Consider the following 25,236-nt stretch of genomic DNA (forward strand, 5'->3'; position numbering starts at 1 on the left):
AAAAGTGTACGAGAGATGGCACATTACACTATAAAGTTCAGAAGAACGATAGTAAGTCAGGGAATTAGTATCTTCAACATTTTTCCCTTCTCATTCATCATATATAACACCGTATACTTGGAACTATATTTTCTACTCAAGACACATGAAAAAAGTAAACCAAAATGTTTATACTTTTAGCGTTTTCTATATTCTAAACTTAGGGTAGTATATTTATATTTTTAGAATGGTAAAAATGTAAGTAAGTCCAGATAAAATAGTTTTAAAAAGACTGCACTAATGCCCTTAAGGGGAAATAAATATATTTGCAGTTACTTAGATAATATTAAGAAGGTCATGTTTTAGTCAAAAGCACATCTGTGACCTGACTATGTGATGGACCTTTGGGTGTTTATTATATTAATTTATAATCACGTTAATTGTTTTCAATTCTGTTTTATTTTTTTTTAAAGTCTGTCTTGAAAGTACAACCAATGTGATTAATTGTGGCTTTAACAAAATCAGTGTAAACAAATCGAGTATCTAAACACATCTTCACCAATGAAATTAGGGAAAAGGGAAGGAATTTCAAAACATAGACAATCACAAAATATAGGTCTAATTACTACTGTTAAAATTGAAAAAAAGAAAAAAAAACTACCAAGAAAACAAACATAAGTACTTGTGTAAGTTGCTATTCTGAATAATGTAACATCTTTCTTAAGTTCTATAAACAGGTAGAAGTTCTGGAACACACAAACACTTAGGAAAAGAAAGGCTAGTTCCTTGGGAATGACTATCCAGTATGATACAATTACTTCAGGATAACCTAAGAGGAACCTACCTTACAATCAGATTTTAACATGATTTTGCCACTAATAGAAATGGGGAATGAGTGAATGACAAGTTTTGGAGGGCAAAACGAAATAAACTAAAGGTAAGCACTGGATACAGAGCTGAGGTTTGCTTATTTTTCACAAGCAAAAATAAGCAAGTTAACTATCTTGTACAAATAAAGCTTGATACTAAGTATGTGAACAGAAGCATAAACATTACAACTAATCACACCCATGAAAGACTAGATTTAACACTTTAAACACAGTATTGCTACTAGTGGACAAACAAGGCAGAAATTTCTAAAATACCGTTATACAGATGAGTAATGTTAGTATAAATTCTTTATTTACATTAAGATCTGTCTCAGTTTGCTGGTGTGACCAAACCTTAGAAGGTAATCCCTAAGGGTAAAGCAGAATGTAAGAGCAGATATTCAGGTACCAGATAAACGCGCAACTTTATGCAATCATGAACCTTCAAAATATTTTTCTAAAGTCACTGAAACCATTTTAGGTGGTGTTCTGGTGGTCAGCTAAAAGTGAACCATTAATCACTAAGTAGTTTTTATCCTTGCCATGATAATTCTCTGCACTGAGTGGAAACACCATGAATATAGACACATTTTAAGTAGTAGAAGATTGACATTCTGTCATGCTATTTTTGATTTTATAAAAAAAATCATAATAGACCCTCTCTCTTAAAAGTTGTAGAACTTTATAATAAATTCTTAAATATATTTCTGTGATGTCTAGCAATTTAATAAACTTGAAAGTAGGACTAAAATGTTTCTAATAACTGTCTGCTTTATATTACACAAGGAAATATATATGTATTTACACAAACTGCAGTGAACTCCACACATAAGACTTCTAAACAGAAAAAAGCAGTTCACGAAGAACTATAAGAATGTGACTGGACACTCAACTACCTGGTTGAAATCAGATTTCAGTCCTCTGTAATTCTGTTTTTCTAATGCCTTTTGCAAAAACTACAAGTAATCTCATTAAGTTTTATTTACAGTCCTAACTCAGGATAAATTTTGTTATCAATTCTATACTCACTGAGCATAGAACTCATTGTTACCGAACATGAAAGTTAGGTTTTCTCCCTGTGAGTTAGATTTTTTTCCATATGACTTAACTTTTTTCCCTCTGCTATCTATAAACTCCAAAATAACATTTTCTGTCAGAGATAAATATGTGACAAAATTTTTCTTGTGTGAACAAAAATTCTGAAACTTGATTAAAATGCACTTAGGGTTTAAGAAGAAACCAAACAAGTTTAAGTATAAATTTATACAGCGAGTCCTTAGTGATGACGTATGAATATCCATTTCTTTTCTGTAAACTCAGCAACTATATGCACACATCAAAAGATGTCAGCTCAGTCTTAAACTACATCTTGTTAAAGTATTTTTAAAGAACAATGAAGAATCCAAGTTAAAAAAAGGTAAATGTTAGGTTTTTAAATCTGTTTTAAGAAATTAAAAATGGAAAGGTTTAAGAATTTACTGAATTTATTTCCCTAACTGTGGCATTAACAAAAACTTCTCACAAAATGTATAAACTAGCATAAACATTCAGCACATACACTAGTATTAGTCACTTACTCTTTCACTTGACTAGCACTTGTTAAGAAAACAAATGGCCAAAGTGCTTAATTTTCATTTAGAATGGAATAATCTGGGCTACCTCTGACCGTAATTAAAGAAAATGGAGGGGACCCCGGATTCAAATTTTTACATGAATAAGAAGGGTTTGCTATTTTGCCTACTCAAGATTTTACCTCAACTTTAAATCTTCCTAAAATGCCAACAGCCCCAAATAAAATTTAGTGTTACCTGACTGTAGACTAAATAGACCTTCAACGTCACTCCCTGACACCTCAAACAATGACACAAAGTCATAACAAATTTTTTTTTTCATGTAAGGACCAAGCGGTTTTAAAAACAATCTAAATGGTCTCAAAGCACTGTCAAACTTGAATGAAAATTTGAGCACACATAATACTTTCAAAGAATAGGACTGTTTTAAGATTCTCTTTGGATTTGAATGACCATTTTGTTCACTTTTCAATAAATTACTATACAAAAATAAACAATTGAGGGTGTGTTTTAACATTTTTTTAGTTTTCCCAGGCAAAGGCCTTTGCTGTGGCAATACAATGTACACACAGGCTAGCCTGTAACTTCTCTGCACAGAACAAATCAAGGGTGAGCAAGCTCAAAGGGACTTCTCTGGCTCCTAGGGCCACTTACTCCTGCCATCTAGGCCTAAGGCTGGGGCGCAGTTCTAAACTTACCAAAAATGGCAGCCAAGGGCACAAGCTGGTAGGCAGGCAGAGAGATCTTTTGACAGGAATCACTCCGTCAGTTAGGGAAGTGGACAAAAGCTGAGGGGAATATAAACAAGATTCTAGAATAAAGGCAGTGTCAGGATTAAGGAGAACCCTTTAGGAAGGGTTCTCATACTTCTGAAGTATACATGTTAATCGAGTGAGAACAAAAATACAACCCCCAGCTTCAGAAGAAATTTGAAATAATTATGCTAGTGCCTACACACTAGAGTTAAATCCCGAGTAGTACTGTTAACATCAGATGTTACCAAGAGGGAAGTGGAAAGAGACTATGTTTGTATTTTTCCAGACAAGTCAAAGGAAGAAACTGCACCTGCAATTAAGAACTAAGAGGTCAAAAATACCACCTTTGTAAACCTTTCACTATAAATTTCTGAATTTGTGCTCTCATTTAGTTGAAGTTACTTTGACCCTAATTTACTGACATTTTTGTTTAAGCATGCCTACATTTTAAAAAATGGTGATTAGTTTTGAAATTTAAAGTAAAACTTCTAGAACCTTCACCAAGATTACTATTAAAACCCTTAGTATAAAAGATGTCTGTGATCCTTAACAATTGATGGAAGCCCTACTACTTTCATAGTTTTTAAATTTCTATTTTCTGAAATAATAATGGTCAGATATCTCCAACTGCTAAAGAAAATATAGTATGATCTGGTTTCCCAAAATCAAAAAATGGTTAATAGAAATAAAAAAAATTGTATTTACACAAAAATAGCCTGAAAAATTAAAAAGAACAGTGAATCCTAGGATCTACCGGGGAGGGAAAAGCAACATCATAAATAAGTTCAACTTGAAAATTTGGAATTTTTGTCCTGTGCCCCATGCTATTTATTAATCACTGTATTTTAAAAACAACGATTTTTTTTTTTACAAAGAAGAGGTTTTATCATCTGCGTTTCTTCCTCATTCAGGTCAGCTTGGCTTTCTTCTTTGCAGGTCCTTTGTGCCCTTTGGCCTTTCTTCTTAAATTCCTCCTGTCAACCACAGGCACTTCCACCTCTATCTCCTCAGAGCTGCTGTCCACAGTCTTCTCTGTTGATTGTGTCAACTGATCCAGTTGCTCAGAAGATGCTTCAGACTGCTCCTCTGACAGGTTCTTCTGTCCTGCATTCTGTGAAAACGGCACATCTTCAAGTTCAACCTCTATCAGAGAGCTCTGAGGCAGAGCTGCAGATGATTCCTGGGGCTCGGCGACCCCCTCCTCACCCTGGTCTTCCAATGAGGCAGTAGTGTTGGGTGACACATTTTCAGGGATTGATTCCTCAGAAAATTCAGCAATTACAGAGTTTGGAAAAGCGCTGTCGGACCGTTCTTCATTTGGGATAGTAGCCACATTGTCTGAACTCCCAAAATGTGCTTTCTTTCTTGAAACCGGAGGCAGCTTCTCTTCGGTGTGCCCCTTGTCATCGGATGGACCTTCATCCAGCAACATTTCTGAGTCAGTTGCATGTGGAGTCTAAACACAAAAAAATCCAGTGAGCAACTTTTTTAATGAAGTTCTTACAAAAGTTATTCTCAGGCACTAATAAGCAATGACCCTGAACCACATTTTAAAGAATCCAGTACTCACTACTTTTGTCAATCATGTGCACTTATTCTCTGAATATAGCTCAATTTCTTAAAAACTATATTACATGATAATTTGGATTCATTAAGTGCTTGCTTTAAAGATACAATAAAAGTAATGATTTTATCTCAAAAAGTATTTAAGGCTCTTAAACTTTCCCTCAAGATTCTTCAAAACCATGAATCAACTCAAGTGTTTAGTTACGGGAGCCAGAACCAAGAATCCTGGTACTTGACACTGTGCTACCTCACTGGGTTTGAATATCAGTTGATAGGTGGGGTTTCCCAGGTGGTGCTGGCCATAAAGAACCCACCAGCCTGTGCAGGAGATGTAAGAGATGCGGGTTCAATCCCTGGGTCAGGAAGATCTCCTGGAAGAGGGCCTGGCAACCCACTCCAATATGCTTGCCTGGAGAATCCCATGATCAGAGGAGCCCAATGGGCTACGGTCCACAGGGTCTCAAAGAGTCAGACACGACTGAATGGACTTAGCAGGAAGGAAGGCAGTGAAAATTCTACTCAGGTAATTACATGAGACACCAATAAAATAAGAGTTTTTTAGACTTAAATTGGATATTCAAAACTGGAAATTAAATGTCCTTTCAGATGTGGCGCGCACGCGCACACACACACACTGGAGTATTACTCAGCCATAAAAAAGGAATGAAATCTTGTTATTTGCAACAACACGGATGGATCTACACGGTATTATGCCAAGTGAAATAAGTAAAGACAAAACCCATAGGATCTCATTTATATGTGGAATCTAAAAAACAAAACAAAATGAACACAGACTCAGATTAACAGAGCAAATGGGTGGTTGCCAGAGGGGAGGGAGTGAGGGGACTGAAACAGGTAAAGGGGATTAAGAGGTACAAATTTCCAGTTACAAACTAAACCACAGGGATGTAATATACAGCATAAAGAATACATCAATAATATTGTAATAATTTTGTATGGGGACAGACAGTTAATAGACTTACATTTTACATTTAGGTGATCATTTTATAACATATGCAAAATCAAATCACTATTTGGTACACATGAAATTAATGCTGTACATCAATTATTTCAATAAAAATATTTCTTTAAAATATTATATCAACTTTTCCCCACTAATCAATATCTCTAATTAAAACAAATGAAATGACTGTACTGGTCACAGACCAGCAATGCTGCTGTGTCGCTTCAGTGGTGTCCGACTCTGTGTGACCCCACAGATGGCAGCCCGCCAGGCTCCCCCGTCCCTGGGATTCTCCAGGCAAGAACACTGGAGTGGGTTGCCATTTCCTTCTCCAATGCATGAAAGTGAAAAGTGAAAGTGAAGTCGCTCAGTTGTGTCCGACTCTTAGCGACCCTATGGACTGCAGCCTACCAGGCTCCTCCATCCATGGGATTTTCCAGGCAAGAGTACTGGAGTGGGGTGCCACTGCCTTCTCCAGATCAGCAATAGATAATTCAAATATTTGCATGCATGCCTGAGTGCATGCCTGCTAAGTCGCTTCAGTTGTGTCCGACTCTTTGTGACCCTATGTACTGTAGATCCACCAGGCTCCTCTGTCCATGGGATTCTCCAGGCAAGAATACTAGAGTGGGTTGCCATTCCCGTCTCTAGGGCAACTTCCCGACCCAGGGATCGGGCAAGAGTCACCCAGGTCTCTTATGTCTCCTGCACTGGCAGGAGGCTCTTTACCACTAGCGCCACCTGGTGAATAATATTTAGATGTGTTACTCAGTCCTGTCTGACTCTTTATGACCCCATGGACTGTAGCCCTCCATGGGGGCTGTTCATGGAATTCTCCAGGCAAGAATACTGGAGTGGGTTGCCATTTCCTTCTTCAAGTATTTAGGTAAATAATGCTTTATCCATTTTCCTAAGAATTTCCTAAATTTACAAAGTAAAACTCATTTTGTTACCATAAGTCAGATATGAATGAAGTTACAAAGATCTGAATTTATATTACTGATTGCATCTGCTCAAAATATCCAATGTAGTATAATTTATTTTTCCTAAAGGATAGTACATGTTAAAATAGAGGAAAATATATATCCTACACTGCCCTACCTGAGTCACCAAGGCTGAACACTGTAACTATAAAAAGTTAGGTTATTTTTCTATTACCTTATCCTGTGCAACACCCTCAAGGGGTTGTGAAGAGTCTACCACCAGTGGAGCAAGATTCGTAGAGTCTTCATTGGAATTAAACGACTGCAATTTTAATTCTTCATCCAAAACATCACTAGTGGAATCCTCCTCTTCTGTTACGAGTGAAGTCTTAAGAGTATCATCTATTATCTCACCATTCATAGGCTCTAATGCAGATTCCTACACAATTGAACAAACAACAAAAAAAGACAAAATTAACAGATTAACTTACTTGTCATGCAACGTGGGTCCATTCTCAGTACCTCCCTATCATGCACTAGGACTCAAGATACAGTCTACTACATTACTGGGCACAGGTTAAGGAACAGCAGAGTCAGGAAGAGAACAGAACTCCTAAGCAGCCCAATTTCCCTCTGTGTTCATGGAGAATGATGCAGTGAAGAGACCCTACTGCCTTCTTCCTCTTCCTCCTTACAGGGCAGTCACAGGAAGAACCTTTGCGGTAAAAAGTTACAAGAGAAAATCTAAATTTGGTGCTGGCTCTTTACAGAACATCAGCTGTTCAGTAGTTGGGATCTTTGGGGTCTGAGGAAGTCACAGTTCAGCATGCCTGGGAAGGAAGCACTACCAGATTTGTGGCAGGCTGAGTTTGGGTAAAGCTTCTTGCTGGGAGAAGAGAGTCCCCGACCTCAGTGAGCTCACTGTACAGTTAATAAAGGGTTGTCCCGAACAATCCTGCCCCTTAGATCACATTAAAATATGGAAAACTGATTTGGTAACACAAGGTCTCCAATTTTTGAAACTCTCTGACGTTTAATCAATTTACAAGACTTCCATTAATGTCTAATATTTCTAATTAATACTAGTGACATTCTAATAATTAGAGATCATTTTATATTTAAAAATTAGAATACTGATACACTCGAATTTTTAAAAATAGACTTGGCTGAATTGTATAGAATCCCTGAAATCATATGATGAATATTTTCCTAAGGGATATTTAAATCAGAGACTCAGAGAAATTAATCTGGGGAATTCCTTGGTGGTGCAGTGGCTAAGGTTCAGTGCTCCCAATGCAGGAGCCGAGGTTTGATCTGGGGGTCAGGGAATCAGATTCCACATACCTCAACTAAAGGTACCACACGCCAAAACTGAGACCTCGTACAGCCAAATTAATTAATTAATTTAAAAACCCACATAGATTAAAAAAAAAAGAGAAAAACTAATCTGGCCAGAGTATAAAGAATAAACTGCACACAGAAGGTAATTAAAATAAAACTCACAAAAGGACCAACTAGGGTAGAAGAAATGTTAAAAAGATGAAAATGAGAAAGATACAGCAAAAGTTTTTGTAAAAAAATTGAATTTTGGTGAGTAACTACGAGAGAGAAACAAAAGAGAAAAACTCATGTCCTTCAAGTTTTAGGTTTGGGAATAGAATGAAAAATAGGAAACAGGAAAAGCAGCTCAGTAGAGAAGCGATAGGCAAGAACAGAGATTAAATTTAAGATGATAAAAGACATCTGTCTAAATAGAAATACTCAGAAGGCAGGTAATATTATGAGATCATAGTCTGGATCAATATTCAAAGTCTAGAGTTACTAGTCACCCCTACAGAGACAATTATTCTGTCATAAGACTAGATGCATTTCAAAAAAAAAAAAATGAACAAAAGGGCAGAAGGTCAAGAACTGAGTCTTCTAGAATGTCCACAAACACAGGGGAAAAAGGAAGAAAAAAACACAACAGGAAACAGAACAGTCAAAAACCAAACGCATGAAACCAAACCAAACTCCAGAAAGAGGTTACCTAGAAAGCAAAACCCAGTAGTGCTATAAAGCCAGGGGATCCAAAAACCTAGAGGGAGAGAGTGGACAGCCTCAGCAAGGACAGCCATTGGAGTGGAGTGGGACCGTCTACAGGAGGTGCTCACAGGTACTGCTGGACAAAGAGACGGCTTACGTGCAGTACGTACAGTGTAATCCTAAGTTTTTAATAAAGGAATAAACCACACAAAGATACATTCCCATAATCATCTAGAAGCAGGTAAATTTTGTTTTTAAAACATGTATTTCTCCAATTTAAATCAGTAATGCACTTTCTTAGCTCCTGGTTGGACTTGACAAACAGGTAAAATGTTTTTAAAGAAACTGAAGCACGTCTGAAAGAAGAAATAAGGAATCTGTAAAAAACTAAAGATATTAAAGAAAAAGAAGAGAAGGACAGCAACGAGAGAAGATGAAAAAAGAAAAATAATTGAGGAGCTGCAGAAATCAAGCCAGATAAAGAGATTTTTTACTCAGTCAAAAAGTTATTTTCTAACTTGTTTTCTAGTCATTAAACAAAAAAGAATTTAGTTATTTTTTAGGAATTTATAAAGCAACTGTAAGTAAAAATACATTATTTTTTCTAAACAAATAATTCTATCCTTATATCCAAAATCAGGTGAATTTAGGGCTTGTTGGACTTAAAGGCATTCTAATTGGTTCCGTAAGGTAGGCATCAAACAGTCACATCATTTGTGTCCCTTCTTAAAGTTTATGTTTAATTCCACAAATTGATTTGAATTTTAAACACACTGAGAGGACATTACTATCTAAACATCTCCTACTTTATAATATGTCAAACTTTATAAATTCAGTTAGAAATATAAAATACTTGTAACTTTATCCTTCACTACCTAACTTTACTTTAGACATATGTGCTTTTCAACATTACAATTTCTACTTAGAGTCTTTACGCTTTTCCAACAATATACGACTAAGTTAAAATTTACCTCAATTCATTTTACTAAATAAATTAATCTCGGAAATCCAAAAAGGAGGGGCTATATGTATACATATAGCTGACTCACTTTACTGTACAGCAAAATAACACAACATTGTAAAGCAACTATATTCCAATAAAAATTAATTTAAAAAAAAGTGAATCACTCACCTTTTCACCTTCTAGCTTTTCCAGGCCTGGCTGGGTTTCTGGTGCTGGTTGAACATCTTTATCACTACTTTCATCCTCAAATTCAATCACACTCTGTTCAGGTTCTTCTTCCAAGAATTCTTCCGAGCTCTCTGATGTGCGTGCAGTAGACTCCAATCTAGGAAACCAAGGAAAAACATTCTTACTTATTTTATTAAAGATGATCAGGTGCTACAGGTTACACTCACACAAAATGGCAAACTTTAATTAATTAATGATTTTATTGGAGTACAGCTGATTGACAATGTTGTGTTAGTTTCTGCTATACAGAAAAGTGAGTCAGTTATACATATACATATATCCACTCTTCAGATGGCAAACCTAACTGATTAGTTGCCACAACTAAATGTTCATGTGTTCTGACTATTACAACTGATTGGCCATTACCCATCTCTCTCCCTCTCTTTGGGTCTCCCTATTCCTTGAGACCAGACATCCTGGACTGTGAAGTCAAGTGGGCCTTAGAAAGCATCACTACGAACAAAGCTAGTGAAGGTGATGGAATTCCAGTTGAGCTGATTCAAATCCTGAAAGATGATGCTGTGAAAGTGTTGCACTCAATATGCCAGCAAATTTGGAAAACTCAGCAGTGGCCACAGGACTGGAAAAGGTCAGTTTTCATTCCAATTCCAAAGAAAGGCAATGCAAAACAATGCTCAAACTACCGCACAGTTGCACTCATCTCACAGGCTAGTAAAGTCATGCTCAAAATTCTCCAAGCCAGGCTTCAGCAATACATGAACTGTGAACTTCCAGATGTTCAAGCTGGTTTTAGAAAAGGCAGAGGAACCAGAGATCAAATTGCCAATATCCGCTGGATCATCCAAAAAGCAAGAGTTCCAGAAAAACATCTATTTCTGTTTCATTGACTATGCCAAAGCCTTTGACTGTGTGGATCACAATAAACTGTGGACCATTCTGAAAGAGATGGGAATACCAGACCATCTGACCTGGATCTTGAGAAATCTGTATGCAGGTCAGGAAGCAACAGTTAGAACTGGACATGGAACCACAGACTGGTTCCAAATAGGAAAAGGAGTACATCAAGGCTATATATTGTCACTCTGCTTATTTAACTTATATCATGAGAAACACTGGACTGGAGGAAACACAAGCTGGAATCAAGATTGCTGGGAGAAATATCAATAACCTCAGATATGCAGATGACACCACCCTTATGGCAGAAAGTGAAGAGGAACTAAACAGCCTCTTGATGAAAGTGAAAGAGGAGAGTGAAAAAGTTGGCTTAAAGCTCAACATTCAGAAAACTAAGATCATGGCCTCCAGTCCCATCACTTCATGGGAAATAGATGGGGAAGCAGTGGAAACAGTGTCAGACTTTATTTTTTTGGGCTCCAAAATCACTGCAGATGGTGATTGCAGCCATGAAATTCAAAGTCGCTTACTCCTTGGAAGAAAAGTTATGACCAATCTAGATAGTATATTCAAAAGCAGAGACATTACTTTGCCGACTAAGGTCCGTCTAGTCAAGGCTATGGTTTTTCCTGTGGTCATGTATGGATGTGAGACTTGGACTGTGAAGAAGGCAGAGCACGGAAGAATTGATGCTTTTGAACTGTGGTGTTGGAGAAGACTCTTGAGAGTCCCTTGGACTGCAAGGAGATCCAACCAGTCCATTCTGAAGGAGATCAGTCCTGGGGTTTCTTTGGAAGGAATGATGCTAAAGCTGAAACTCCAGTACTTCGGCCACCTCATGCCAAGAGTTGACTCATTGGAAAAGACTCTGATGCTGGGAGGATTGGGAGCAGGAGGAGAAGGGGACGACCGAGGATGAGATGGCTGGATGGCATCACGGACTCGATGGACATGAATCTCAGTGAACTCCGGGAGTTGGTGATGGACAGGGAGGCCTGGCGTGCTGTGATTCACGGGGTTGCAAAGAGTTGGACACGACTGAGTGACTGAACTGAACTGAACTGATTCCTTGAGACACAACAGTATTGAAATTAGGCCAGTTAATAACCCTGAAATGGCTCTAAGTGTCCAAATGAAAAGAAGATCCACATATTTCTTACTTTAAATCGAAAGCTTGCTAGAAGTGAATAAATTTATAACAGCACATTGAAAGCTGAGACAGGCAGAAAGCTAGGTCTCTTGTGCCAAAGAGCCAAGCTGTGAACACAAACCAAAAGTTCTTGGAAAAAAAAAAAATCAACAGTGCTACTCTAAGTGAACACACCAATGATAAGAAAGCAAAACAACCTTATTGCTGATCTAGAGAAAAAGTTGTAGTGGTCTGGACAGAAGATCAAACCAACCTCAACATTCCTTTAAGCCAATGCCTAATCCAGAACAAAGCCCTAAATCTATTCATTTCCACAAAGGCTGAGAGAGGTGAGGATGCTGCAAAAAAAAAAAAAAAAAAAGCATGAAGCTAGTAGAGAGGCTGGTTCATGAGATTTAAGGAAAGAAGTTATCTCTGTGATAGTGCTGGGTAAAGCAAGCAGTGCTGATACAGAAGCGCTATCAAGTCAGCTAGAAGATCTAGAGCTAAGATAATGAATGAAAGTGGCTACAGTAAACAACAGGCTTTCCAATGCAGACAAAAAGAGGATGTCATCTAAGACTTTCATAGCAAGAAAAGAGTAGTCAATACCTGGCTTTAAAGTTTCAAAGGACAAGCTGACTCCTGCTAGGCACTAATGCAGTTGACACCAGTGCTCATTTACCATTCTGAGAATCCTAGGGCCCTCAAGCATTGTGGCTTCCATGGCGGCTCAGAGGTTAAAGCGTCTGCCTCCAATGCGGGAGACCTGGGTTCGATCCCTTGGTCGGGAAGATCCTCTGGAGAAGGAAATGGCAACTCACTCCAGTATTCTTGCCTGGAGAATCCCCTGGACGGAGGAGCCTGGTAGGCTACAGCCCACAGGGCCGCAAAGAGTCGGACACGACTGAGCAACTTCACCCTTCACCTCAAGCATTATCTACTCTGCCTGTCCTCTATAAAGGGAACAGCACAGCTTGGGTGACAGCACAGCTGCTGACAACATCGTTTGCTGAGTATTTTAAGCCTACTGTTAAGACCTATTACTCAGGGGGAAAAAAAATGTCCTTTTAAAATACGACTGCTCATTGACAATGTAACTGGTCACCCAAGAGCTCTGATGGAGATGCATAACGAAGTTCATGCTGTTTTCATGTCTGCTAACAGAACATCCATTCTCCAGTCCATGGATCAAGGAATCATTTCAATTCTAAAGCCGTATTACCTAAGAATTACAGTTCATAAGGCTACAGCTGTCAAAGACACAGATTCCTCTTATGAATCTGGGCAAAGTCAATTGAAAACCCTCTGGGAAGGATTCACCATTCTAGATGCCACTATGAACACTCATGATTCATGGGAAGAGGTCAAAATATAAACATTACAGGGAGTTTGGAAGAAGCTGATTCCAACTATCATGGACGACTGTGAGAGGTTCAAGACTTCAGTGGTGGAAGTCACTGCAGATGTGGTAGAAACAGCAAGAGAACTAGAATAAGGAGAGCCTGAAAATGTGATTGAACTGCTGCTATCTCAAGTTAAAACTGTAATGGATGAGGAGCTGCTTAATGTAGATGAGCAAAGAAAGTGATTCCATCTCGAGATGGAATCCACTCTTTAAGACGCTATGAAGATAGGTGAAATAACAAAGGATTTAGACTGACAAACTTAGTTGAGGAAGCTGCATCAGCATTTGAGAGGACTGACTCCAATTTTGCAAGAATTTCTACTGTGGGTAAAATGCTATCAAGCAGCATTGCATATTACAGAGAAATCATTAGTGAAAGGAAGAAGTCAGCCAATCTACATGGCAAAGTTCATGGCTGTCTAACTAAAGAAATGGCCAAAGTCGCCTCAACCTTCAGTAACCACCTCCCTGGTCAGTCAGCAGCCACCAACAATGAGGCAAGAATCTACACCAGCAAAAAGATTATGACTCATTAAAGACTCAGACAATGGTTATCTTTTTATTTTTTTACCAGTAAAGTATTTTTAAATTAAAGAATATACTTTTTCCTTAAACAAATATACTACAGTACAGTGTAAACATAACTTTATGTGCATTGGAAAACTCAAAAATTTTTGTGACCTGCCTTATTGTGATAGTTGCTTTATTGTGGTACCGTGGAACTGAATCTACGTCTCTGGAGTACGCCTATATATAATGCCCCTTTCATTCTCAAAAATACCATTTGGGGCAATAAGTGATATGGCTTAGTTCTACTTCTGAAATGCCTTTCAAACAAATCCACAACTTTCTATTCTCATTCTCATCTTCCTTCTTCAAGTCCTATTCTCTCTGAACACTATAACTTCTTCCCAACTCTGTTGAGACTAGCAGTACATACATTCTTTAGTAAGGTTTAAAGAGCTATGTTTCTTTTTTTCTTTCTTTCTATCTGTACCAGTGACAGTCCAGCTCAGAAAATTCTGATGGTCCTCTATGGACTGCAGAATAAAGCACACATCCTCTCAAAGTCTAACATGACCAGACCTTTAAATTTTTCCTTCCACTAGATGCTGAAGCTGAAACTTGAATACTTAGGCCACCTGATGCAAAGAACTGACTCACTGGAAAAGACCTTAGTGCTGGGAAAGACTGAAGGCAGCAAGAGAAGGGGACAATAGAGGATGAGATGGTTGGATGGCATCCCCTGACTCGATGGACATGAGTTTGAGCAAGTTTTGGGAGTTGGTGATGGACAGGGAAGCCTGGTGTGCTGCAGTCTCTGGGGTCACAAAGAGTCAGACATGACTGAGCGACTGAACTGACTGCGATGCTACCATTTACCCATGTATCAGTTTTCCTTACCAACACCCTTCCCAGTTTTGTGCCTTTGCTCACATTATTCCTGCAGTCTAGAACTGCATGGTACAATACAGTAGCCACAGGACACTTGCAATTATTTATAATATGGTAATTAAAACTAAGTGAAATAGAACACTCAGCTCCTCAATTGCTCTAGCCACCCTTCAGGTCTCAGTGACATGCACACTGAGCAGAGGCTACCGTGCTGGGCAGGGAGACACAGAACATGCCCACTGTGCCAGGAAGTTCTCTGAACAGCCCTGGTGGAGACCGAGGTTTGGCAAACTTTTCTTTTAGGTTTTGTGGGACACATGGTCTCTGAACACTCACTCACTCCACCACTGTAAAGCAAAAGCAACCACAGCAAACATGTAAACTAATAAACACGGATGTGGTACAGTAACACGTTACTTACAAGAGGTGGTGGGCCAGACTGGCCCACAGACCCTAGTTTGTGAACCTTAGAACTAGAAAACTCTTCTTTCCTGAATATGCTTGTTGAGTTTCTACTCATCCCTGAAGCCCTGGCCCAAATGTCAGATTTCTCCACCCCCTCCATTAGAGTCAGTCACACTCTCCTTTGTATCCACAGCACTTTCACTTCTATTATTATATCACAATCCACCTTGTAGCTCTCTCAACCTGTGTCACAGGTACAGACACACGTATTAGAGACTAGACAAGGGTAAAGATGACATTTCTTCATAGAGTCTGAGCATTTAAGCATTTAGTCTCACTGCTACTATTTTATGAAAAGCTAAAGAAAAATTCCACAACAGTTCTGTGATGTGTAATTTAAAATGTGCTATTACATTTCCTTCTAAAAGGGGTATTACATCAAAATGTTACTCAGTGGAAAAAAAAAACATAATTTATCTAAACTCTTATTACTCTTTTCATAAGTTAAATACTTAAATTTTTCTTTAAAATGGTGGATTTTTCATTAAAATATAACATTTACATAATTATCCAAATTTAAAATTATATACAGAATGAAATTAGCATAGCTATACAATACTTTACCTGAGAATAATTTTATAGCCAAGATGGCAAAGCTATGAATGGTTGACTCAATAACAGATAGTAGGACTCAGTTCAGTTCAGTCGCTTAGTCATGTCCAACTCTTTGTGACCCCATGAATCGCAGCACGCCAGGCCTCCCTGTCCATCACCAACTCCCGGAGTTCATTCAGACTCACATCCATCGAGTCAGTGATGCCATCCAGCCATCTCATCCTCTGTCGTCCCCTTCTTCTCCTGCCCCCAATCCCTCCCAGCATCAGAGTCTTTTCCAATGAGTCAACTCTTTGCATGAGGTGGCCAAAGTAATGGAGCTTCAGCTTTAGCATCATTCCTTCCAAAGAAATCCCAGGGCTGATCTCCTTCAGAATGGACTGGTTGGATCTCCTTGCAGTCCAAGGGACTCTCAAGAGTCTTCTCCAACACCACAGTTCAAAAGCATCAGTTCTTCCGTGCTCTGCCTTCTTCACAGTCCAACTCTCACATCCATACATGACCACAGGAAAAACCATAGCCTTGACTAGATGGACCTTAGTCGGCAAAGCAATGTCTCTGCTTTTGACTATGCTATTTAGGTTGGTCATAACTTTCCTTCCAAGGAGTAAGCGTCTTTGAATTTCATGGCTGCAATCACCATCTGCAGTGATTTTGGAGCCCAAAACTAACTATAAGCTTTTGCTCTGATAGTAGGACTATCAGAGCAAAAGCTTAATTTAACTGTAATATTCAAAATCTTGCTTTCTTTAAATAAGAAAATAAGGTTTTGATCCACGGGTTCTGTTGATTCAGCAGACTATTAAGTTTCTGGAGGAGCTGATGATATCATTTATGGCAATTACTAATTTATGGTATGTTCTATAATCTAGTAAGAAAAGTCCAGATAAGTCCATTATAAAGTAAAATTGAGGGTTTTTTAATTTGATTAAACTTCAGGATTACTAAAAACCACAGCTACTGTCAAATTCAAAGCTGACAATAAATGACTCATTTGAGATAATATAATCACTAGAAGATTCTTCTGGATTTTCACACAAGAGACTAAAACATCAGTTTATTCTACTCTCTTTATTCTACTAGCAACTTCTCCCTATAATACTATCAATGTGACACTTACTAAGTGTAATCAATAATCTTGTTGAAGAACTCCAACACAAACTTCTACACCAAGGTCATTTACTACACAAATAATACAAAAAGTGTCACCTTAAAAACTAAATACTATGAAAATAAGAGGACACAAAATAATGACGGTAAAACAAACATTGCTTTACTTGTTCACTGAAGCTGAGGGAGAAGTCTGAGGAGTCTTTTCATCTTCCCCTTGAGAACTGCTGAACTCAGAATCCTGAAACCGCTTTCCAATCTTTGGCCGCTTTAGATGGCTACTTCGAGTGCGAGTGGAAACAGGTGTTTTATCGTGACCTGAGAAAACAACAGCAAGCCCATGATTAATTAACTGTGTAGTCAAAGAATCACCCATTAACTATACACAGAAATGCAAGAACTAAGCTAGTTTAACTATATCACCATAATTACATACTTCCTATCACATCAGGCTAAGAAATCATGTCAGTGACATATTTTAAATTACGAAATAATCTTAAAGTCAGTATTCATTCCTCACATATCTGTGTTACCTTGAGCTCTGCAAAGTATTTGTGCCTTTTCACTTAAGATTCTCTTCTAATAATCTTGGGAAATAAACAAGGCAGACATTATGGTCCCTATTTTACAGGTAAGGGAATGAAAAAAAAAGAGGTACAGATAGCTTATCTATTCACACAGCAGAATCAGTGGTACCAGAACCCCAACCTAGATATTAGAGGTGGGTAAGGCTTTATTTATACTAAGGGACACACAAACACTTAATTCTAACACTCTCAAACACTTAAACTAATAGACCAGCTGAATTTCTTACCTTCAGAAGTACTTGCAAAGGCATCTTTTAGAGAATCAATCTAAAACAGAGATACATATCAAAACCAAAAGTTTTAGACCCTTTTTCCTTCCTATGCATCTACTTCATTCAGTTTCAAAGAAAATCTTTTAAAAACTTTTTCAAATAGCACCTTTTGTATTCATTATCCATCAATTAAGAAGACTCACTTAAGAAGTATAAAGGCTATCTTATAGCTTCAGTTTATTATGAGCCTACGAATCTGTGAAACCACCTAATATGGGATGTACTGATATACACTGGGGTTTCCAAATGTTCTATCCTCAGCTCCTTTCTCAGTCCAAATACTCCTGTGTAATCGTATCTACCACCTTTACTTTAACATCTCCTTGCTGATGAATCCAAATATGCAACTTAATTTCCCCAACTTTTTTGCTGATTTTCAAAGCTCTATTTCTAATGAAATCTCTCTCCAGTGAATACTCCAACCCAATTTCCTATCCAATGTGTCCCAAACTAAACTCTCATACGTAATCAGTATTATTCTCTATCTTGGTTATTAGTATGCTATTCCAATCAAAGACCGGTGGGGCAATAAAGACTTCTTGTCCTTCGTTCAACCAACCACAAGCCTGTCCATTCAGATGCTGAAAAATCTCTCAAAACTGCCCCCGCTTTGGTATTACCAATGCTTCAATTTGGGCATTTATCATCCTTAACATGAAGGTGTACACCTTAAATATGTATAATTTTTGTCGATCATACCTCAATAAAGCTAAAATATTATGTAGTTAAAATAACCAAAATTACTTCCCCATGTGGTTACTAATAAAGAGAGTTTAATATGAGAAATATTTTCCTTGATTAAAATATTACAGTAATATGAAGAATATGAATTTCTAAAATGAAAGACAATCTAATTTATATTGCCAACCTTTGCAGTACAGTGAAATTTTAATATTCTCATTAAAATGACACAAATTATTTGGCTTAATATTAAAGTAAATCATTGCTCTCACTACATGTATGAAACAAATAGATTTTTCTCCTTTCACTTATTTTATAATATCTGATCAACAATAAAGAAATCTGAACATATCTGAGGAATTTGGAATGTTAATAGAAGGGCTTATTCTGAAGCGTGAAATTCCAAAGGTAGGAAAAAAAAACTGAACTCCTTATATATAGTTATCGTATTATTTATATTATCCTTAAAAATGCTTTTCAAAATTTTTACTCAAATAGTCATCATTCATGCTAATTAAGACAGAAGAAGTGAGGCACAAATAATTCCCCAAAGCTCTTGTTGAAATGCTGCATTTACACAGACATATTCAACACTCACTAAAAATATATTCAGATACCCATATACAAAATAATTATGACTATATTAAAATCTCCCCGGTGGCTCAGCTGGTAAAGAATCCACCTGCAAGGCAGGAAGACACAGGTTCGATCTTTGGGTCAGGAAGATCCCCTAGAGAAAGGAATAGCAACCCACTCCAGTATTCTTGCCTGGAGAACCCCATGGACAGAGGAGCCTGGCAGACTACAGATATGGGGTTGCAAGAGTCGGACATGAGTGAGTGACTAACCAATGTAATAATAATGTAAAAGCTACCACAACAAAACGCTGTAAAAAATAAACCTCTAGGATCCCACCAATGAACCGGTATTTTAAGTAATACCAAGTAGGTTTCAGAAAAGCACCTGGTAAGCCCTCTGGAATTCAGTGGGGAACTGCCCTTCTCCTTTCAGGTTACCTAGCATTTGCAAAGTGCGTTACATTCTACAGTGACTTAACACATATAGCCTCAAACTTCCCCCAAATGACTTCATAACCTTTGACCTATTTCACTTCAAGAAATTTATCTTTGCAAGGAAATAATTACATTTGCACAAAGATGCATGTATAATTGTGTTCATGGTTGGGCCATTTATAAAAAACAAGTATAATACGTTACGAAAATAAATGCTGGTATTTACACAGAATAGTGTGCTACCTAACAACACTGATTTAATACAGTAATGACAGGGTTCTCTGGTGACTCAGTGGTAAAGAATCTGCCTACCAATGCAGGAGAAATGGGTTCGATCCCTGGTTGAGGAAGATCCCACATGCCACAGAGCAACTAAGCCCGTGCTTCCCAACTACTGACCCTGTGCTCTAGGAGCCGGGAGCCACAGCTATTGAGCCTACATGCTGCAACTACTGGAGGTGTGCACCCTAGAGCCCGCGCTCTGCAACAAGAGAGGCCAGTGCAGGAAGAAGCCCTTGCACTGAAACAGAGTAGCTCCCACTCGCTGCAACTGGAGAAAAGCCCACCCAGTGATGAAGACCAGCACAGCCATAAATAAATAAATAAAATTTTTTTAAAAAGTAACGACACAGAAAATGCTTACAATAATTTGTCAATGGAGAAAAGCAGTTAGAAGCATGTATGAAAGTGAATGAAAGTCACTCAGTCATGTCCGACTCTTTGTGACCCCATGGACTATACAGTCAATGAAATTCTCCAAACCAGAATACTGGAGTGGGTAGCTGTTCCCTTCTCCAGGGGATCTTCCCAACCCAGGGATCGAAAACAGCTCTCCCGCATTGCAAGCAGATTCTTTATCAGCTGAGCCACAAGGGAAGCCCAGTTAGAAGCACAAAGAATAAAAACAGAAATGAAACATATGCACATACATGTTTCATAATATATATTAAGTATGTATACAAAATGTTAGTTGCTAGATCTAGGGTAACAGAATTATAGATTTTTATTTTCTTCTGTACTATTTTGTGTGTTCCAAATTATTTTTAAAAGAAAATTAAATCTTAAAAACCAATTAGCAAAAAAATGCCAAGTAACACAGTAGAAGTTACCTAAGTTTGCTGAATGAACAATAACATTTATAAAGTTAAATATTAGCTGAACCTCTTTTTAAAAATAGCACACTTGGTATTTCCTATGGTAAACACACAGTGTACCTACAGTTAGCTGCATCTCACTAGACTGACTGTCTTCAGCTCTTGCTTCATATTCTGGAACAGAGGCAAGACCGTATTCTCCGGACGTAGATCTTTTAGCTTCATTTTGAGAAACTGCTGTGTGAAAAAGAATTTTTTAAATTTTAACCCAGTTAGTATTTGGTTTTAATTGTCATATTCTTTGTACAGATTTTTACAAAAGCCCTAAAGAGGGTATTAAATATTCAGATGTGGGATATCCCTTCACCAATATCTTACAATGAAACCTTAAAAGAGTTTTTTTTAAAGAGTTTATCTGTTATTTAGCAACTTTAAGGAGAGATGCATAAGACTGAGTACTACCTTCGATGCCCTGATGCCTATTCTGTGCTGAGTAACCTGTGTTCATTTCTTACCCACCAATTTCTACTGGACTACTGAGCTATATTCTATTGGGTTACTCTAGGTCTTCTTACTAATAATGACACAAATGTTTAAATATAACAAAAATTCTAACTTTAGAAAAGAAGGTCTATTACTAGAGAGACCACATTACAACACATTGGACTATTCTGGACGATAAGACCATCATTCAGTTCAGTTCAGTCACTCAGTCATGTCCAACTCTGCGAGCCCATGAAATGCAGCACGACAGGCCTCCCTGTCCATCACCAACTCCAGGAATTCACCCAAACTCATGTCCATCGAGTCCATGATGCCATCCAACCATCTCATCCTCTGTCGTCCCCTTTTCCTCCTGCCCTCAGTCCTTCCCAGCATCAGAGTCTTTTCCAATGAGTCAACTCTTCGCATGAGGTGGCCAAAGTATTGGAGTTTCAGCCTCAGCATCAGTCCTTCCAATGAACACCCAGCACTGATCTCCTTTAGGATGGACTGGTTGGAGCTCCTTGCAGTCCAAGGGACTCTCAAGAGTCTTCTCCAGTGCCACAGTTCAAAAGCATCAATTCTTCAGTGCTCAGCTTTCTTCACAGTCCAACTCTCACATCCATACATGACCACTGGAAAAATCATAGCCTTGACTAGACGGACCTTTGTCGACAAAGTAATATCTCTGCTTTTTAATATGCTATCTAGGTTGGTCATAACTTTTTTTCCAAGGAGTAAGCGTCTTTTAATTTCATGGCTGCAGTCACCATCTCCAGTGATTTTGAAGCCCCCCAAAATAAAGTCTGACACTGTTTCCCCATTATTTCCCATGAAGTGATAGCACCAGATGCCATTATCTTAGTTTTCTGAATGTTGAGCTTTCAGCCAACTTTTTCACTCTCCTCTTTCACTTTCATCAAGAGGCTTTTTAGTTCTTCTTCACTTTCTGCCATAAGCGTGGTGTCATCTGCATATCTGAGGTTATTGGTATTTCTCCCAGCAATCTTGATTCCAGCTTGTGCTTCTTCCAGCCCAGCGTTTCTCATGATGTACTCTGCACATAAGTTAAATAAGCAGGGTGACAATATACAGCCTTAACGTACTCCTTTTCCTATTTGGAACCAGTCTGTGGTTCCATGTCCAGTTCTAACTATTGCTTCCTGACCTGCATACAGGTTTCTCAAGAGGCAGGTCAGGTGGTCTGGTATTCCCATCTCTTTCAGAACTGTCCACAGTTTATTGTGATCCACACAGTCAAAGGCTTTGGCATAGTCAATAAAGCAGAAATAGATGTTTTTCTGGAACTCTCTTGCTTTTTCTGAACCATAATCACAGAAAACTAGCCAGTCTAATCACACAGACCACAGCCTTGTCTAACTGAATGAAACTAAGCCACGCCGTGTGGGGTCACCCAAGACGGATGGGTCATGGTGGAGAGGTCTGACAGAATGTGGTCCACTGGAGAAGGGAATGGCAAACCACTTCAGTATTCTTGCCTTGAGAACCCCATGAACAGTAGGAAAAGGCAAAATGATAGGATACTGAAAGAGGAACTCCCCAGGTCAGTAGGTGCCCAATATGTTACAGGAAATCAGTGGAGAAATAACTCCAGAAAGAATGAAGGGATGGAGCCAAAGCAAAAACAATACCCAGCTGTGGATGTGGCTGGTGATAGAAGCAAGGTCCGATGCTGTAAAGAGCAATATTGCATAGGAACCTGGAATGTCAGGTCCATGAATCAAGGCAAATTGGAAGTGGTCAAACAGGAGATGGCAATAGTGAATGTCGACGTTCTAGGAATCAGCGAACTAAAATGGACTGGAATGGGTGAATTTAACTCAGATGACCATTTTATCTACTACTGTGGGCAGGAATCCCTCAGAAGAAATGGAGTAGCCATCATGGTCAACAAAAGCGCCCAAAATGCAGTACTTGGATGCAATCTCAAAAACGACAGAATGATCTCTGTTTGTTTCCAAGGCAAACCATTCAATATCACGGTGATCCAAGCCTATGCCCCAACCAGTAATGCTGAAGAAGCCGAAGTTGAATGGTTCTATGGAGACCTACAAGACCTTTTAGAACTAACACCCAAAAATGATGTCCTTTTCATTATAGGGGACTGGAATGCAAAAGTAGGAAGTCAAGAAACACCTGGAGTAATAGGCAAATTTGGCCTTGGAATATGGAATGAAGCAGGGCAAAGGCTAATAGACTTTTGCCAAGAGAACGCACTGGTCATAGCAAACACCCTCTTCCAACAACACAAGAGAAGACTCTACACGTGGACATCACCAGATGGTCAACACCGAAATCAGACCATCATTAGGCAATGCTTTTACACTAGACTTGTGTCCAAACTGAAAACAGTCTTACCTGTAATTTTAAGTGTTTCTCTTTGTAACGCTCTGGTGATTGGTACTCTCTGGTACCAGTGTCCAACACCTTCAGCTTCCCAAAGCAGTTCACGGTCTCCTGGATATTTTTCAAAGTACTGGTTGCAAGCTGAAAAACACATAAAAACTTTTCTAGAAATCCCAGCAATCAATTGGAATGAACGGTTAAAATGCTGTGTAATGTGTATTTTATCACCAAAAAACTGTTTAGGAGACACTGCCCTGGGAAAGAGGCTTGGTGTTCCTCTCACTTAATCCAAGTGGTAAGTTCTCCTACTGTTTGGCTTGGCTGTGTCTTTTGGCTCAAAACTCATCAAGAGGTGAACCCAGTTTTCAGGCAAGACCTTTAATAGGGCAAATGAGGAGAACTTCTGTGTTTTTTAAATTATATCTATATTTTGGGAAGAGCGAAAATCTAAAGTAATTCTGTAAATATGAATACATAAAAAATAAGTCTGACTTTATTATTTTTTAAAAAACTTAAAAATTTTTAAAATAAGAAAGCACACAAAATAATGTTTTATAGTGTGTCTAGACAGAGACTTAAGTGTTAAACCATGGGCAGGAAGGATACACACCAACTTGAGGAACACAATTATCTCTGGGGAGAAAAAGGTGAAAGGGGGATGGGATTAGGGCTGTGTTCAAAGAGAACATCAACTGTATCTATATCTTGTTTAAGTCTCCATCTCGTTTAATTCTCTTAAAATAAATGAAAATACGGCAAAATCTTAACATCTGTTAATCTGGACACTGAACATGTGGACAGCAGGATGCCATTTGCTCACTTTCCCACCATATATTTGACAATATTTCTCAGGTTCTTTGGTTGTTCCCGCACCTATCAGGAAGCGAAATAGTAGAGGATGCCTTACATAATACATTAGCACCTGTAGTTCATTTAGTATTCAACTGATTCATCATCAGAATCCTTAAAAAGGTTAAGTAATAAGAGACTCTGCCTACAGTAGAGGTGTTTGCACGCCTCTCCAAATTTAGTAAAGCAATAATTAAGACTTTAAGAAGAAGTTCCATTTTCAGATTATCCAGGGTATACAGGATTCATTCCATCCTCATGTATGCGCCTCGAGAGAAACTGTGATTCTAGGTGAGCATGCACAATGCTTGGTTCTTGTTTTCTGGATTTTTGGTATTAAAAAGGGAGAAAAAACTTAATACAAAAATCTTTTTTCAGTGAATATCTGATGCTAGATTAAAATCAATGGTAAATTATATACTATAAAAGTTTTCACACAAATCACTCTTCAGTATCAAATCTTACTTCATTAAGAAAAGAGCAGTACTACAGGCTTCATACAAATACAAATATAAATCCACTAACAGCTTTTAACACAAGACAACAAAATATATACACACAATAGAAACAGCATTAAAAAAGAATAAATTGAGCTACATGAATCCATAGGAATAAATCTTATAAAGTACAAAAAGCAAATAGCAGAATTCATACAGTACATATTATTCATTATTCACTTTTTTTTTTTTTTTTCCCTTCAAGGACTGCATTCAGGCCCTTGGCACTGAAAGCACAGAGTCCTAACCACTGCCAGGGAATTTCCTGAAGTTTTTAAACATGTAAAACAATATGACACTGAGACTTCCCTGGTGGTCCAGTGGTTAAGAATACGCCTTCCAATGCGGGGGACTTGGGTTTGATTCCTGGCTGGACAACTAAGATCCTACCTGCCTTGGGGCAACTAAGCCCACATGCCACAGCTAAACAGCCCACCTGATGCAACTAAAATCCAAGGAAGCCACACACAAAAAAGAACATGACATTGGTGGGTGTGTGGGTGGGTGTGTGTGTGTGGGTGTGTGTGTGGGTGTGTGTGTGTGTGTGTGTGTGTGCGCGCGCGCGCGTGTGCGTGTATAAAGTCGAAAATGCATGGGGAAAAGAAATGCCAAATTAAGGACAGTGCTTGAAG

General features: G+C 38.3%; 1 protein-coding gene across 3 annotated transcripts in view; it reads right to left on the minus strand.

Annotated features, from left to right (window-relative positions):
- Window positions 1-419: 419 nt before the first annotated feature.
- The window catches only part of FAM169A (family with sequence similarity 169 member A), a 66,468-nt gene continuing 41,651 nt past the window's right edge, over window positions 420-25,236 (minus strand). For 2 of the 3 annotated variants that reach the window (XM_040262720.1, XM_040262723.1), the window contains 7 exons: window positions 23,271-23,399; window positions 20,533-20,645; window positions 17,576-17,615; window positions 16,929-17,079; window positions 9,785-9,941; window positions 6,863-7,066; window positions 420-4,630 (listed from right to left, as the gene is read on the minus strand). In XM_040262720.1, coding sequence (XP_040118654.1) covers window positions 4,082-4,630; window positions 6,863-7,066; window positions 9,785-9,941; window positions 16,929-17,079; window positions 17,576-17,615; window positions 20,533-20,645; window positions 23,271-23,399 — 1,343 coding nt within the window. In that variant the 3' untranslated portion in view covers window positions 420-4,081. The remainder of the gene's footprint in view (window positions 4,631-6,862; window positions 7,067-9,784; window positions 9,942-16,928; window positions 17,080-17,575; window positions 17,616-20,532; window positions 20,646-23,270; window positions 23,400-25,236) is intronic. The other variant, XM_040262721.1, reaches the window with a different exon arrangement.

The sequence above is a fragment of the Oryx dammah genome, unplaced genomic scaffold (assembly GCF_014754425.2).
Source record: "Oryx dammah isolate SB20612 unplaced genomic scaffold, SCBI_Odam_1.1 HiC_scaffold_20, whole genome shotgun sequence".
Lineage (NCBI taxonomy): Eukaryota > Metazoa > Chordata > Mammalia > Artiodactyla > Bovidae > Oryx > Oryx dammah.